We start from the raw sequence: 17,424 nt of genomic DNA on the forward strand, positions 1-17,424 counted from the left end.
GATAGTTTAATAATTTGAGGCTCATTAACTGATACAACACTTTTTTTCTGCAACTTTCAATCATTGGAGGTTCAGTACTCTAGAATCTACCGAATCCAACGCTCTCTCCCTGATGATAGCTATTCATTATATGAATGGGAACGCTTCAATGTGAGTTTAAAATTTCAACATACTGAAATTTGGCATCTTATTACAAGAAAAATTTACTTTACAATATTGCATCAAGAAATTATTTCAATAAATGCTGTTTTTAGTACACTATAACACTTAAACAAGAAATCTTCTGAAAGGAAGACAAAACGGCATTTTTCTAAAGGAAAAGCAAAAATTAAATATTTATGAAACTAATTCACAAAATTTTTTACATGCAAATATTACCTTGCGGCATAAACTGACATGAATGGAGCAATCTACAGTGCCAAATTTTACCAAATGACTGGAAGACTGAGATGCTTTTCTCCAGTGCGGTAAAAACTGCATGCAAGGTGGGCACCACTAAAAGGAGATGTATTTAAAATATTGCACACACACATTTTTTTTATCGTCATAACACATTATGCATTTCTAAAAAAAAAATTTCCTATTGCATCAATAAAACTGAAGGTATATAATTTCATTTTGAAATCCAATTTTTTTTAAAGACTCTATAAATTAGTTTTAAAATTTGTACTATAAAATAAGGCTACTATTTCAGTACAAAATAGAAACTTTCTCTTCATTAAGAATTATTTCCAAAAAAAACCATCATAATCAATACATAAGTTTGTTCAGTAAATTTTCGCATTTGATATAAAATCGTTTCTACCGATCAAAGCATTTCTTATAACCATAACGACTCTGACTCATGTACTGCAAACAATTTTTAAATCTGTTCTAATTTTTTTCTTCTAGAAGTAATATGGATTTAATTTCATATTTTAAAAATTTCTTTGGAAACAAGCAAGAATTAAATATATATATTCCAGGGAAAAGTTCAAACACTTCCATTTAAATGTCATCTTCAAAAGCTTCCAAGTAATATTATATGTAGTAAATAATATTAAGTTTTTATATGAATTCTGAAAACGCTAAAAGTTGATGGAGTGAATTTATAAGAACTGATAAAATCCATCTTTTGAAAACACATTATGCATCCCAGCTACAGGGAAAAGAACAGAACGGCATGCAAAACAAAAGTTATAACAGTTTTTAATTAAAGTTGAGTTGTATTATTCCTTATGATGATGAAAATTATTTAACAAAAACTTACAGGAGCAAAAAAGTCAATGAACCATGACTGACCAGATTCTATGACTCTGGGAAAATCAACAGGAGTAAGAGTATGCACTTGGCTTGGTAAGGCATCTCGAACAAATCTGGCTACATCATAAGCAATTATTCTACCTATAAAGAGTCAGGAATCGCAACATATCAATTTCTAATCACAAAATATATTTAAAAACCATTTTTTTATATACATGAACAATGGTATTAGCTAGAATACATTTTTTCCTGTTTTTTTTAATTATTTATTTGAACATTGGATTAAAAAAGAAACTAATCTAGCATTACGCAAGCTAAGTAATTTTCCCCAGACTGAAATATTTAATTAAATAGTTCGAAACGATGAATGATTCTGACATTGTCTTAAGAATCCATAAAAACAAATTTGGAAACAAATAAAACATGAAGGAAATTTGCTAGCTTAAGAAAATTTAAAGTCTGGAAGCAACAGAGTCCATATTTTTGAATAAGTGACATATAGAACTGCTAGCATATTAAAATTTCTTCAAGCCATCAATTGTTCGAATTTTTTGATACAAAAATCACATTTCACAATTCTACGCCAATTGAAAGTTGGAAAAATTCAATAAATGTAAAATTATCAAAAGCTATGATAGCTCGATAAATACTTAGCAGGGAACTGCAATCGGTAACCAAAAACTAGATAATACCTTAAGGAAATTAAAGAGATTTCTCACACCTTTTCCGCAGACTTAGGGTAAGTAGAAGGAAAGAAAGCTTCATACCAATTATCACTTCTAAAAATCGTATGCCATCAGCAACATGAATGATGGTTTCTCGAATTTAAATTATAGGATATGGATGCAGAAGTTGCTTCCTGCAAAAATGCAATGAATTACACGTTTAATGGAAAAAGTGCCCAATTTCTATGACACCCAGAAACTAATTTATTCAATGCATTCTGGAGTTACACATCAATTCAGTGCCTGTTAGAACTTCGAGTAGAGATCTGCAGATGACATAGAGTGTTCCTCCAACGAATGGACATAGATGATAAAAAAAAAAATTTCACTAAAATGAGTGGTAAAATAAATAACACTGAGAGCGCTTCTTTATGGAAAACATTCGGCTTGGATAAAAGGGTCAAAATAAAAATTACCGACACGTACACAAAAAATTCACGAAGTTAAAAAGGTTTTATTCAAAACCGAGAAATTTTCTATAAAATCTATGTTAAAAAAAAGTGTAAGCCACATATGATCACGAGTCTTTTTATTCTTTGTCGGAGAAAATAGAAACGATTCCTTCGAACTAAGATATTGCTAATTTGGATTTCCAGAAGGACAATGAAATCAAAATGTGAACATTTCCGACAGAAACCACTCGGTGATAAGGAAATGCATTCTTGTTTCACTAATTCAAAGATCAGACGGGTACTGACAATGCTCGAAAATTTTGCACACATACTCATTAAAAAAGATTTGCACGTCGTTCAGGTGGTTGGCAGAATATTTTCCAGGTAGAATCACTATAGTTTAATGCCACTGAGATGGGAGTTTTTGCACAGTCCAGATATTAAAAATAAATAAATAGCAAACTGGAAAGAAAACTCAACTATATGGCGAAACATATTATACGTGATTCCATATATTATGAGGTATGGACTTTTCAGGAGCATTACCACTATCAATAAGGGAGTTTATTAAAAAGAAATTATTACTATTATGGAAATTATTACCAAAATGATCCAGGAAGCAAATCCACTAAATTGGCGAGACCTTGTTGACTAAGGAAATTTTACTGTCACTGGGACACTGTTAACTGTTTGTCACTGGGAGGGAAATTAACACAACAGAATGCAACTAGTATTTGCACAGGACCTGGAACTGTCACAGCCTGCAAAGCTGCACATAGCGTAAGAGTTGTGGTCGGAAAAGAATGGGTGGTTAAGATGCAAACGTCACTAAAATTATGCTAGCAACAATCCATATTTTTCCAATCAGTATTATTTCTACGTAATTTTGAAAGAATATTTAATTCCAAGAAAGTATCTAGGAGAGAGAAACAAGCGAAATGAAATTCGTTAAGAATGTTCCTCATTTCACTTAATTTGGACCGAGAGCAGCAACAGTTCCGAGGCAGGAAGATACACATCAATAAAGCGTGATCGCTTGAAAACTGCACACTAGATTGAGTTGGCAACACGTTGCAACACATTTAAAATTCATCATTCTCATCAGACAATTGGAGGCTGACATTTGGACTTTATGGCAAGCCACCAAATAAGAACCAGAGTAAAAGTTTTTGTGGATTATAATCCTGATTCGCAAGTTTCAAGGCGACAAAAAAAATGTCAAGGCATTTTCTAAGTTTTAATCTTTTTTATGATAAACCCATGTTTTGATAGCATTAGCCTTAATGAATTTTCAGATTTCGATTTTTATTTGTTTCTCAGTGGCTTAGATGTTTCTTGAGAGCTGGTTACCGAAAGAGCAGATTCAGAATTGGAAGATTTTTCAGGTGAATAATAATGAATTATTAGAGATAAAGACCGTCGCAGCTATAGATGTATAAGTGATACCAGAGGCCACATGCATGAGCACGAACCTTTTCATCTTGCTCCGAGATACTAAATATTTTCTTTTAAACGGTGCAATTTGATTTTCAAATTCCCAGTGTTGACATAATCTAGAAAATGATGTATAATTAGCACTGCAATTAAAGCATTTCTCCTGTGTGAGAAACTAATGGCTATCGGAGCTTTTTTTTTACCCAGAAAAGCAGGGACATATGAATGCTTCAAGGTAATCAGCTTTCGAGTGGTCAAACCACTGGTACTGGAAATACTTCCATGGATTTGAAATTTCATTGAACTGATAATTTCATATATTTTGAATAGATAAAACTCTGATAATTTTGAACTATGGAAAATGAAAATGTATTCTTTGTGGGAAGAATCTGCTCATCTCGCCAAATTGAAAACTAGCGTACATGCGCCACTTCTCGCGGTTTCATTTCGTCAAATATCTCAAGAAAGCCTTGAACAAAACCGAACAAGTAATACCTCTGGAGAAGATTTAGGGTTGTATGTAAAGTCAGAGAAACAAGAGGCAGTGCTCAAGTTTTTAGTTTTATTATTTGATGGGTTGCTTTTTCGAATTTCAACAGGCAAGTTATCAGAATGCAGTTTTCGGATAGAAAGTACATCATCGATGTTTGCTGCAATTACCTCTTACACAAGAGCAAAGATAAGTATTAAAAGTATCATGATTTTCTGACACATGCTTAATTACAAGCATTACATTAAATACTGAAACCTGATTAAAAGTTTGAGACCTTTACGATACCCACGGAAGGGAGATTTAGTTTTGGCGCCATGCGACATAAAAAGAAATTCAGATCTGACGGCCACACCCTGAATGACACCCTCAGCAGACTAAAATTCAGATGGCTAATTATTAACCGGACTGATATAAATGAGACCACAGTGCAACACGTCTAATGAGTAATTATGGAGATTCACAACTTGAGGTTCATAGCTGTCTGTCAGAAGCAAAAAGTAAACAGAGTGGCAGCGACTTCACATGGAGAGTTACCTCGTTTACCATCGAGAGATGGAAGAAGAAAGCTGAAAGCAGAAGCTCAAAAAGAAGGTAAATTTGAAGGAAATCTAGAAATTTGGACACTTACAAGCACCTGAAAAAGGCGAGTCCTTGAAGGGCTACTTTCAGGGATAGAAAATAACGTGCATTCAGTTTCTATATACAAATTTTATTTACAAGAAATTGGAGACAATTTCAACAACTCGATTGCGAAATTGCAGAAAACTGGCTGTTGAGTTGCATAACTATCAAGTAACTTCGCTAATACTCTACCTCGTCAATTTCACAAGATAATCATATAAAAGAAGACCAATCACTGAGCTGTTCACCAAGGACATTTTGAGAGCTTCTAAAAAATTAAATGCATCAACTACTTGCTCATGATGCCAAGTGAATGCTGACAACCTATATTACAAACCTATCCTTACAGCAGTAAAAGTAAAACATTTTCAGTCATTTCAACAATAATTTCCATAAAACAAGAAGTGTCAATTATCACATATGATGACAAAGATCATAACCTTTCAGTCATGTAATCACTCATATGCGACCAGCCATCTGTTGGCACAATGGGAAACTTACTTTCTGAATGATCTTCGCTCGTATAATGCCAGACATTTCGGTATAAGATTTTAAATGTTCAATTCAATTACTACCCTTGCTAACTATATCTAACCGTTTCGTTTTATTACGAATAGCATTATATAAGAATAGGATAAAATCTTTATATAAAGTCAGTACAAATAATTCCTTTATATGAAAAATAAGTAAAAGCTTATTACCATAGTGAAATTCGTATGAACCATCTGGTTTGAAAAGCAGAAAAGTAGGAAATTTTTGTAAATACAATTCTGAACAAGTAGACGGATATTTTTCACAATCAAACTTTCCCAACACAACTTCAGGCAAAAGAGCTTTCAGACGTTTTAAATCAATATTTGACTCAGATGATGTCGTTTTGTCAGTAAAATAGAGCAGTCTTGGGGAAGAAGTCGAATTTTTCATAGCAGTTATCATTTCCTAGAATAAAATTTGAAATTACATAAAACGTACAGAAAACATACATTGCAAAATCAAACTTTAGAATGCAACCAAAATATTCTATGAGTAATTATTTGATTTTGTAATTAAACTGCAAATATTTTTAATGATACAGTATAAGTATGATTTATATCATTTTATATCTATGTATTAAGGATACCTAAGAAATGAATGGATTTTAAGATTTTAAAATAAGGTGAGAGATAAATTAAAATTCGTAAAAAATCTTGAATTTTTATAAAAGGTTTAATTACTCTAATTTGATAAAAATAATTTTTATTTATCTTATTTAATCGGGGTTGATAAAAACTTTTTCAAATTTCTTGAAGAAATTTTATATATATATATATATATTAGCCTCTTTAGGAAGATTTGATGATGCAGTAATTCCGCATCATAATAGATTCAGTTTAAAAAGCATTGCAGTACTAAATCAATAACTTCAAACATTGTTATGAAAATTCCAAAGGCTTCTAAAATGTTACTGCAATCAAAACTTTATTTATGATTTTATTATTTTAACATTCAACCCTTCCAATCAAAAAGACAAATTAGTTTAAAATGCAAAGAACACAGGGTCAGTGAAAACAACAATAAGTCCTGAATAAATTAACTGCACATCCAAATCACCTCAGGCAGAACAGAAGGTTAAAATGTTCTCACTTATCATTAAGCTCAACTAACTGCTCTGCCTTAATATTCCAGAAGAAATGCTTAAGTTTAAATGTGCCTTCCAAACACATTCACGGATAGCTTTCGTTTCCTATAGGCAAAGAGATCTAAAGGTCATCAATATTACTATTTAAGTTAACCAATTCTGATTTTCCCAATAATTTGTTTGATCTCAAGTTTTAATAATAACTAATTTTAAAGAAAATAGTGTTGGACAGAAGAAATAACAATGGAGATTGCCATAAATTGTAGTGATAACTTACTGAAGATTAAAATAAATATCCCTATAATATTCAAAAGCGTAAAAAAAAATTCCTTCAAATATAAGAAAGAAAAAATTATAAATCCTATGAATACAAAATGAACTAATATCAGTAAATATCAAAGGAATACCTTATTAACAAATTGCTAAAAATCATTCCTTAGAAAATAATATTTTATTAAAAGAAGGTATTAATTAGTAATTTTTCAAAACACATTTCTTACTTTCAATAACTTTTCAAATTATAGAATGCAGCAATTGCGTTTCAAAACATACCTTGAAAGATTCCTCAGAATAATCTTCAGGTTCTGGCAGTTTTGCAAGAACCGTTTTCACTATTTCAGAAACTTCGATCTCTTTCAGAGATATATTATTTTTCTTTGGATTTTCAGGATTTAAGTCAAAATAAAATGAAACGGGTGCATGGCAATTAATGAATTCACAAATTTTTTCATCTGTACTTTTATCCACCTCTGCAACATTTACCAAATGCTCCTGTCATAAAGAGAATTGAAATTAACGACAAATTGGCACTTAAAAAACTTAAAATGTCATTAAATAAAGATATTGAACATACCAATATGACACTGAGTTTCTTTAACTCGTCAGAATCTAAGCATCCTGAAAAATGTTGTCAGTTAATAATTTTTGTGCATTACAGAAAATCCAATTTTAACATACTTAATATTTTATTTTTTATGGCCTGCATGTTATGTAACGAATGTTCAACAGTTATAGTTAGAAATTCGCCCCGTAGTCCGGTAATCAGACGAGTTTATTAATTACTATGATATTGCAGATAAATTACCTTAATTTTGAAGCATTAGAAATAAAACTTGCATAACTAGCAAATATATAGCTGATTTCAAAGATACAAAAATGAAAGTGAAAACATAATACTTAAATATGACTTTTTTTTTTATGATTCTTTAAATATGGTGATTAATTGAAAAAATAGTACAGTTGATAGACTTTTCCTGCAATTCACTGGAAAAAAATAACTTTTTGCAGTGAATGACTTGTGTTCAACATATGACAATGATAGATTTCAGAGATTAATAAATCTCTTAAAATTTGAAATAAAACTTCTTAACTGTATGATTCATTAATGACAAATGTACAGAATCAATCTGGTGACTTTCAAATCTGAAACAATGAACTTCAATTTGTCTCATAGAGATAAAAATAAAAGGAGAAAAAGCAATTAAGCCATAATATTAGGCAGCATATACTATGTAAATATTAAATATATGATCAAAATCCTATAAATATAAAAATTTCGATTTAATAATTCTGATTCGCATTATTAATAATTAAATCGCAAATGCAGGTAAAGTAATCCAAAATATTTTTTTAAACTACAACTAAAATTTTAACTTATAATTTACGTTAAATATAACAACTTACAATACTTCAACTTAAGAGGCTGAATGAAGAATTGATAACAAAAGTAATGGAAATGCCTCAATATTTTGCTAAGAGCAAAACAAAAAATTATAGATTATTCTTCCGAAATTCCAGTGAATAAAAATAGGTCCTCCCCACCACCACCTATTAACAAGCTAAGATTTACTTTATGGACCCCAGCGGAATTTTGACTTTTAAGTGGAATTTTCAGCAAACAGAATTAAGTACATCTCAAGAACTACAGAGAATTTCGAAACGAAATTAGGCATATAATATTATATATATATATACAGGGTGTTTATAAAGTCCCGGACCCATTTTGATGTTTAATAACTCATAAAATAATAAAGATAGATTAAAACTAATAACATAAATGGTTAAATAGACTCAAAAAGTTTCATGACCCTTGTCAATGAACTTCCACGTGTGACCCCTTCGTCGCACGGAGAATATCAAGTCGATAGTCAATTTCACGCCAGGTAGCGACAAGCATGTCGGCATCCACAGAGCCATTTACGCACATTATGGCGATTAACAATGCCAGAAACATGAAAGGATGCTTCATCGGAGAACATTATGCTCTTCAGAAAATCAGCAGCATCTTCTATCCTCCTTAGCATATCTGTTGCAAAGGCCATCCTCCTAGGCCTATCGTTCGGTTCCAAAACTTGAACAATTTGAACTTTGTATGCATGCAGTCTTAATTTTTTCTTAATAACCTTGTACACCGTCGAAATTGGCATATTCAATTCTGTTGCCGCTGATCTCACAGATATTCTAGGATTGTGTAAAAATGTCTCTCTGACACGCTCAACATCAAAATCACTTGTGCAAGGACGTCTGGAACGTTTCTTATCTTCGATACTTCCAATTTCTAGAAAATTCTTTTTCCACCGCAAGATGCTGTTTTTGGATGGAGGATCTTTTTGGTAAATTCTTCTGAAATTTCTCTGTGCTTGCACTATCGATTTCATTTCTATGAACCACCATAAAATCTGTGCTTTCTCTTGTGGTGTACGCATTCTCCTTAATATCCACTCGAATAAAACATCACATACAAAAGTACTTCATAGAACAAACACATCAAAAGTAAACATAACATTGCAATAGTTGCCAAAAACAAAAGAGAGAAAAATGCAATTAATAAGCAGACAATATTTAGAAAAGTACAGATATTTAGACTGGAAAATGAAATTATCTGAAAATAACCACACGTGCAGACGATATTTACAAAAGTAAAAATATTCAAACCTGAAAAGGAAAATATATGAGTTATTCCATCAATAAATGCCATAAGTTTATATCTTTATTATTTTACGAGTTATTAAACATCAAAATGGGTCCGGGACTTTATAAACACCCTGTATAATGCTTACTGGATTGAATTATTGAAAAATCTTGATTTCCGCAATGGAAAAATTTCGAGTTATTATTTAATTAGTTCGGTTAATCAGTTTATCGATTGGAACAAACTCTCGAATCATTTCCCATCGACACCAATTTTGTGAAGATGCGGTAATAAATAACAAAAGTGGCAGAGATGCTCCAATTTTTTTTTATTGGCGACTTTCAAGAGGACATACTGAAAAATATTGTAGTAAACACAAGAAGAATTTTAAGGGGGGAGGAGGTGGGACCGAGATGCATCAACAGCCATATAAACCAGTTAAATTGGTTTATCTGGCTTACTATTGTATTTAATAGACTGTTTACCAGTTAGGTAGAAAATCCTAACCTTTAGCACTACAATGAATTCAAACGGGGACATTAGATTTCAAACGTACTTTAAAACATATAAAATTCATTTTTTATTCAAACGGTAAGGCTGAACTTTACAAAGATCAAAATTACTAATCAAAGTAATTGCGTCGTCTTTTAAGAAATTCAATCGGTGAATGCGACCAGCAAAGCATTATAAGCTTCAAATTAGATTTTGGATAGCAAAGGAAGGTTAATAGCTAAAAAAATAATGGTTTATTCTTTCTCGAATAGAATTTATATTAAGCAAAATATTACTTAAAATATAAATAATTTAATTAGTTTATACAAATAATATGTTGCTCTCAATTATAGAAAATTCGCATATATTATGCTTGTGATAAATATGTACATGATAAAAATGTTTAATTGTTGTTGTTGTTGTTGTTTTAGTGTTTAACATCCAAAAACCTTTAGAAGACCTTTTCAAACCTTTCAGAACCAATTAAAATTATTCTTTTCATTGCAAACCTGTGAAAAGAGATGATCGACGCAAGGAAAATTGCCGTCTTTCAAAATGTAAGACAGTCCATGCGCCGATGTTGCGAAGTGTCCACTATTTATAATGGAAAAACATTTGAATACATACTTTATACACTCTAACACTTTGTTATTGAAATTATATACAACTAACCAATGCATTCGGCATACTACATATGACTTGCAATGTTGCTATTCGTAAGCAGCATAGGTATGCTATTGTAAATTTGTATTAAATTAAACCAGCATTGTACAGTTATTTTAGTGTATCCTTTTCGTTTACTTTAATTCGGTGGCTAAGAACTCTTATAGGAATCGCAGTTTGTATTTGTGGTTCCAAGTTCCATTGTAAAAATGATTTACACTATGTTTGACTTAATCTTAGAGTTTGTTCTAAGACTTTTGAATCACTCTGTATATACTCCCGTATACATAAACACGCTTCGTAGTGAGAAATTGCTTAACCTGCTTAATTGAAATTGCTTAATTGATCTGAACCTTAAATATACGTTTTGAAACTATTTAAAAAAAAATTTCTTTTAAGATTTTAAGTTACAGATCTAGTAGGCAACTTTTTATATTATATATATACAACTAAAATTTGTTGAGATTGGTCCAACAAATAAATATTTTCAAATGGATGGGAACATTTAAAAAAAACCTTGCGAAAGAAATAATGATAATTGAAAACTTACGGCTTCAAGCTAATATGTCATCACGACGGATGTTATGTAATCGACTAATGTAATGAGTTACAATTCAATATACGTAGTACAGTAAATCCCTTTAATAGGTGTTTCAAGAGATTGCTCCGAAACGACATATTAACGAGAACAATAATCTAATGGGAAATGGACTAAAGAAGCTTCACTGCATGTGTTTTTAAAGCAGTTTCTTCTATGCTCGATAAATCTCTTTGGCACAATCAAATTTATTCCGTTGTATTTTTATTTTCCGTTCGTCGGACCAATCTGTGTATTTTTCTTAGTACATAAAAAAGTTAAACATACATTTATCAGACACAGCTAAAATAAATTCTTCACCATCTTTGAATTCTATTCTACTGAAGTGCGAACGTTTTTCGAGTCGCAACAAGTATGCCGTAGTACATATTTTGTACTACCTTTTGGGATATAACCTTCCTAGTATTTCAATAAACAATAATGCACATTGTTGAAGAAAGGGGGAGCGTGGAAAAAAGTCATTAAGTGTTGTCTTAATATGTGTTGACACCCTTCAAAAAATGTTCTTTGTACTTCGAGAAAATTAAGCCTTTTTAAGAACATTTTTTTTTTTTTTTTTTTTTTTTTTAATTAAGGAGAGTAAAATTGGTTTTTAAATTTAAGCACTTCTTAAGACATTACGCTCTCTGGTAAAGATAAACAATAAATTGCTTATAACTAGAATACTACATTGCTTAAAGCTAAGAAAAGTATATTGTAAAAATTATTTGTAACATGATCCATAAAACATACTACTTCTTATATAGAGATGAGCATTAAAGCATACACAGCAAATAAAGTAAACGCCAATTATGATGGTAATATTTCCAATATATAACTTAGAGAAAAATACAATAAGATGTAAATGTGAGTTCTTGAATAGTTATTACCTTTAGTGTTTTTACAAGTGGCAATTAACCACGGCTGAGATGCAGACTTCTCCGTTGATACTATTTGAGAAAAATCATGGGAAGTCAATTGTATAACATTATTTTCCAGATGTTGTAAAATATAATCCATCATACTAGTGAAATCTCTTGAACCTTGGTACTTTTCTCTCTAATATAAAAAAATAATTAAATAAGTTCTTCAATACAATAAAATTTTAAAATCCCAGCATAAATAAACAGAGCGTACATAATATATATGTGATAAGCTTTTTTGTGTGTGTGCGAGACCCATTAAAAGCCTAAAGCAGATGATATTTCAGTAACGACGAATGTGTTCAAATGTCGACGATTACGGGAAGCAAGACTGTATTTTAGTGTCTCTCCAACACAAACTCGCACAATATATTTTCTATTGCTTGAAGGGAGTTCATTTGCCATCGGGCAAGAGGCATTACGCCAATGTATATGCAATCACAGGTTATTTGATGTATCAGGACCGAATTTAAAACGGTGGTGAGTTAGAACAACTGAAAAATTTAAAATATTCGCTTTTCAATGACATTAATTTCATTGAAATGCCATTATTTGTTTTCTTTTAATCAATTTTTCAAATTATTTTTAAACATAAATTTGTAGTGGTTTTTTATTGCAGTTATCTTTCAGTCACTTATTTTAAACACTGTTAATGTCTTGATAAAGAATTTCCTTACTTGAGTGCTTCTCACTTTTTCGCAATGTATCCACCTTTCAAAATTTAAGCGCAGTGAAATTCCTTCTAAATACTGCATTTGAAAATCGTTAGCACGAAGTGCACGAAAACAACGATCTGAAATATGAAATTCTTCATTGTTTGATACTTCCAGATAAGTCTCATCTTCATCCGCAAGGTATCTCGCATTTTTATAGTAAAACCATATTATTGCAAAGTAATTAAAAAAAAAGACATGAAAGGTTAATTTCAACAGTAAGAAATTCCTTAGAGTGGAAGATTTTAACAATATTTGGAAAAACAGAAACGGCAGGCCTTCCAAAGATATTTTTGTCAAAATTAAGGCTGGATACATCAGCAGGTTTTACTTAAATTTGAAACAAGTTTATAAATAAGAAACTGATTTTAGAAATATTCAAAATAAAAAAAATGTCCATATTGATCAAAAATAAGTTTATTACTTACCATAAAATAAGAAAAATGTTAATATTGATCAAAAATAAGTTTCGTACATTAAAGATATTTTAGCTTATTTTTTATTTATTTCGGCGTTAAAATAGGTTTTAAGAAGTTATTTTACCGCATTTCGCTATTAATTATTTTCGCAGAAATATTTTAAAAATAATATATTATGTATTATCAACAAAATATAATTATATCTTATTATTTTAAAAACATAAAAATAAAAGAAAAAAATAAGAATATTTTTTTTGAACTAGATAATTGTATAAACTTTTTATTAAATGATTTGGAATCACAAATTTTACATTAAGTGAACATAGAGTTTTTATTATAATCATATAATTAAGTAATACAGCATAAAATTTTTACAATCTATTTTAATTAGAAAATTATGCTAAATCTGCGAATAAAACGCTAAAAAAACGCAATAAAATTATTTGGTTGAAGGCAGAAAGAATGCATAATTTGATAGTGGCATTTTCTAAATATCATTTATTAAACAAATTTCCTCTATATTTATTACGAATAGGATCATCATAATATGAATTTTTTTAAAAAAGAATTCAACAGTCTCAAACGCTTCAGACGAATAGGAAAGCAATTTTCAAAGGAAAAGCAAATTCTTAGGTTTAATTAGGTTAGGTAGGTAGGAGTTCCGACGGCCTGTGGCCTTTACAGATATGGTCATAAATCTGCCAACTAACAGATTGTTGGACCAACCCCGTCTGTGGACGCGATCTGGAGCTTCCCGCAAATTGTCGGTAAACTGAACAAACATCAAAGAATCCCGGAAAACCACAAGAGGGAAAGTGTGTGTATCTCCAGATGCGCACAGGTCGTTGGTTTATTTCTTTGAATAGCCAGACCAATGATAGCAATTTACACTCGTGAGATCAATTTATTTGACTCCTACCCCAAATCCCTGGTGTTTGTTATTCGACCTTCAAGGTAGGAAGGAGAAGAGGAAGAAGAACGAATATTGTTATCGGAACAAGAAGGCCAAAGGGAAAGCAGAAAAAACTGTATGACTATTCAATTATACTGTCAATCAATGATCTTTTGAAAGCCAGTTGTGTTACTGACAAAAACTGCTTCCAGAAGAGTTTGAAATACTTTAAATGTTATCTACAAGAGTGACATTTGGCGAAACTTTGAATATTTAATGACGACTTGCATTATGTGCATTTCATAAAACAGTAATTTGGCTTAAGATAAAAGCATCTAAATCTATTGATTTGTTATCAAATATGTGTTAAAATTTGCTTAAATATGCGATTTATAATTAAAAATTCTTGTGAAGTTATTAAATGTAAACTAATTTTATGATTGATTGAAATAATGAATTATCTTAAATGCCTTATTTTTTTAGAAAATTATTCTGCCTAATACTTTTTTAACAGCTAATTTCATCAGCCTAAATGACTAACTTCACTAGCAGCAAAACATTCAGTACATTTTCATTTTGTTTATATTTAGATCTAATAGTAAAACAACAAAATTTAGATCAAATAGTAAAACATTTTTACCCTTGTTTTTTCCCCCATATTTTCCATTTCTTGTTCGTAGAAGTCAGCATGCCAAATATTAAATAATTTAAGTAACTAAATTAAAGTTGGTTATGATTATAAAATTAATATAATTAATTTGAAGAATGAAACAGGTGGCTGCTGATGGTAGCTATTTTGTAATTTGTAAATAATATTAATTCAAAAAGCGTTTTATACATTATTTAGATTTAATTGTAATCTCAATTTTAGTAAATTTGACAAAGTGGGGGGGGGGATAAGCAGATTAGTTTTTAAAAGGTAAGGTGAGGCACTGTTTTGATATTTCTCTGGGTGACATTTTAAGTAGGTAGATCTTTGTGCTCACCAAACAAGCATTTTACGATCCCTACCTTGATATACCAAAAATAAGGAATCGCGGCTTGTATGCCACATACACAAGGCAAAATAATGTGCTTTTACACTTTGCGATCATAAAATATAACAAATCAAGATTCTTCTTCCTTTTCAAAATGATATACTTACTGAATGAGTTCTATTAAAATCTTCAGCAATATCTTAAAACATTTTTTTTTCATGATGATTTTGTTTGCTTTTTAATAATTTCACATTGTATAATGTTACTTTTGATCAAAGTAATCAGCACTCTTTAACTACAATTCAATACAGAAAACATTCTAATATCCGTCGCAACAATCTAAACTAACAAAATTATTTTAAAATACCACAAACAATTTCATATTATAGAAAACTATTAAAAATGTAAACTACAACAAGGTTAACAATAATTGAAGGACATCAATTGACAGTTTAGGCTTAATTTTATTCCCTTTCTTTTTCTTTTGTGTGTGTATTTAAATTATGATCAATTTCGTCTAATACATCAAACTTGAAATATTTTTTTTAAAATATCAGTTGAAATTAACTGCAGCCGTAAATTATACCTTAAGTTCCTGTACTTTTATTGGTCATTGTGTTTAATACCTTTAACATCCTGCTCAATTTCAAGGTACAACTCGATCATTTCACTTTAATTACTGCATAGTGCTCAATTTGAAATTAAACCTCAACAATCAATTTTTTCCTCCATGAATCTTCACAAGAATTACTAATTTTCGTATTTACATCATTAAATTTTTGGAAACGAGAAATTGATTAAGCAGTAATTCATTAAATTCGGAGATAATCGTCATTATTTCCTTCTATATAAAACTTTTAATTATTACTTAATATATATTAAAATATTAGCATATATACTAAAATTGAGGGGAATAAATAGAAAATATAAATGAAAAAATTTGGGAGAAATGCAAGGAAGGGAAAAAAAAAAGTAAAAACTTCTCATATAATTATTTTGATTTGGTATTCTTAATTACTAGAAATTATTAGGTGTTAAACTAACCATCTAAATGTAAATAAATTAAAATTTTCATTTTTTTTTATTTAAATATAAATAAAATGATACTACAGAAAGGTGTAAAAATTCAGATTCAATTATTTATTCAATTCTCCTTGCTTAGATGTGGGAGTTATCAGATAACCCAGAAATGAATAATTAAGTTGAGGGGCATGAACAATGCAATAAGAAATTTCCTATCTGAAACTGACAAAAAAAGAATAAAGATGTAATAACTGTATGATACTGGCGTTCCAATAAAGAAATTAATAAGATTTTTTTTAACAATGAAACATAGCATAATCCTATTATCACGAAATTTTAACTATAAATTTCACATATTTTCCCATTATTATCCTAAAAAGTAGTTGCTAGAAGTAATCAAAATTTGTCTAGTTTATATTTCTTTTGTATAACTTTATGCAAGATATATTTACGTACTAGAAGATCAAATATGTGAAACATAGTAAGGTTAAAGTACCTTCAAATGTTAAGATTGATGTAGCAGATACTGGCCAAGAGTCGCATCAAAAGCATAGTTATCATTATCTACTGCAACCCTTCAAAGCACTATTTCATTTTCAAGCTCAAATGTTGGCTTATTGCAATATTCAAGCGATTATGCTTCGTTAATTCATATCAATCGCGAGATAAAAAGTACAAAGAATAGAGATTCGATTGAAAATTTCAAATTAGGTCTGCAGTCCGGAAATCGCTTAATCCAAGTGACAGAAATTTAAATATATTCAGAGTTCACGTTTAATAACGTCACTGCTCTCTATGAGGTAAACCAAAGATAATGCTCAATTTTCTTGCCTTTGTTGTCAGACTACAGATTGTAAAAATGCACCACGGGCACGAATAGTTTATGCATCATAACAAAATTATTTTGTGCAGCACAAGCATCTTTCTCACAGCTTACTTGTATTAGAAAGGAAATACGAGTTGAAACTATTAAAAAAAACATATGAAAAAAAAGAATCCCAGACCATTTGACTACAACTGCCTTCACAATGATAAGTTGTCCCGAATTGCTTGTGCTCATTCTGACAATCTAAAAATAGTTGAATCGCCTCATTCCATCTGCATTTATTTCAACAGATTCTTAAATGAAGAACAACTGCTTAATACGCTATATAATCAAAATACAATGCAATAAACACACATGGGTAAATCTAACAATTATGTTTTCAGATAACTGCAGTATGTGAAACGATTAGGTTTAAAGTACCACTAAGAATTTAATGGTTACTAATCTGTATATTTATCCTCATATTTCATGAACTTTAAACAG

At 30.2% G+C, this 17,424-nt stretch overlaps 1 protein-coding gene across 1 annotated transcript in view; it reads right to left on the reverse strand.

Moving 5' to 3' along the window:
• Window positions 1-17,424, reverse strand: part of LOC129960758 (dnaJ homolog subfamily C member 10-like) — a 68,228-nt gene that overhangs the window by 30,157 nt on the left and 20,647 nt on the right. Inside the window, exons 6-11 of the mRNA XM_056074370.1 lie at window positions 12,059-12,227; window positions 7,379-7,422; window positions 7,078-7,296; window positions 5,609-5,846; window positions 1,250-1,383; window positions 379-495 (exon numbers count right to left, since the gene is read on the reverse strand). Of these exons, the coding sequence (XP_055930345.1) occupies window positions 379-495; window positions 1,250-1,383; window positions 5,609-5,846; window positions 7,078-7,296; window positions 7,379-7,422; window positions 12,059-12,227 (921 nt within the window). The remainder of the gene's footprint in view (window positions 1-378; window positions 496-1,249; window positions 1,384-5,608; window positions 5,847-7,077; window positions 7,297-7,378; window positions 7,423-12,058; window positions 12,228-17,424) is intronic.

This window comes from Argiope bruennichi, chromosome X2, assembly GCF_947563725.1.
Source record: "Argiope bruennichi chromosome X2, qqArgBrue1.1, whole genome shotgun sequence".
In the NCBI taxonomy this organism is placed as follows: Eukaryota; Metazoa; Arthropoda; class Arachnida; order Araneae; family Araneidae; genus Argiope; species Argiope bruennichi.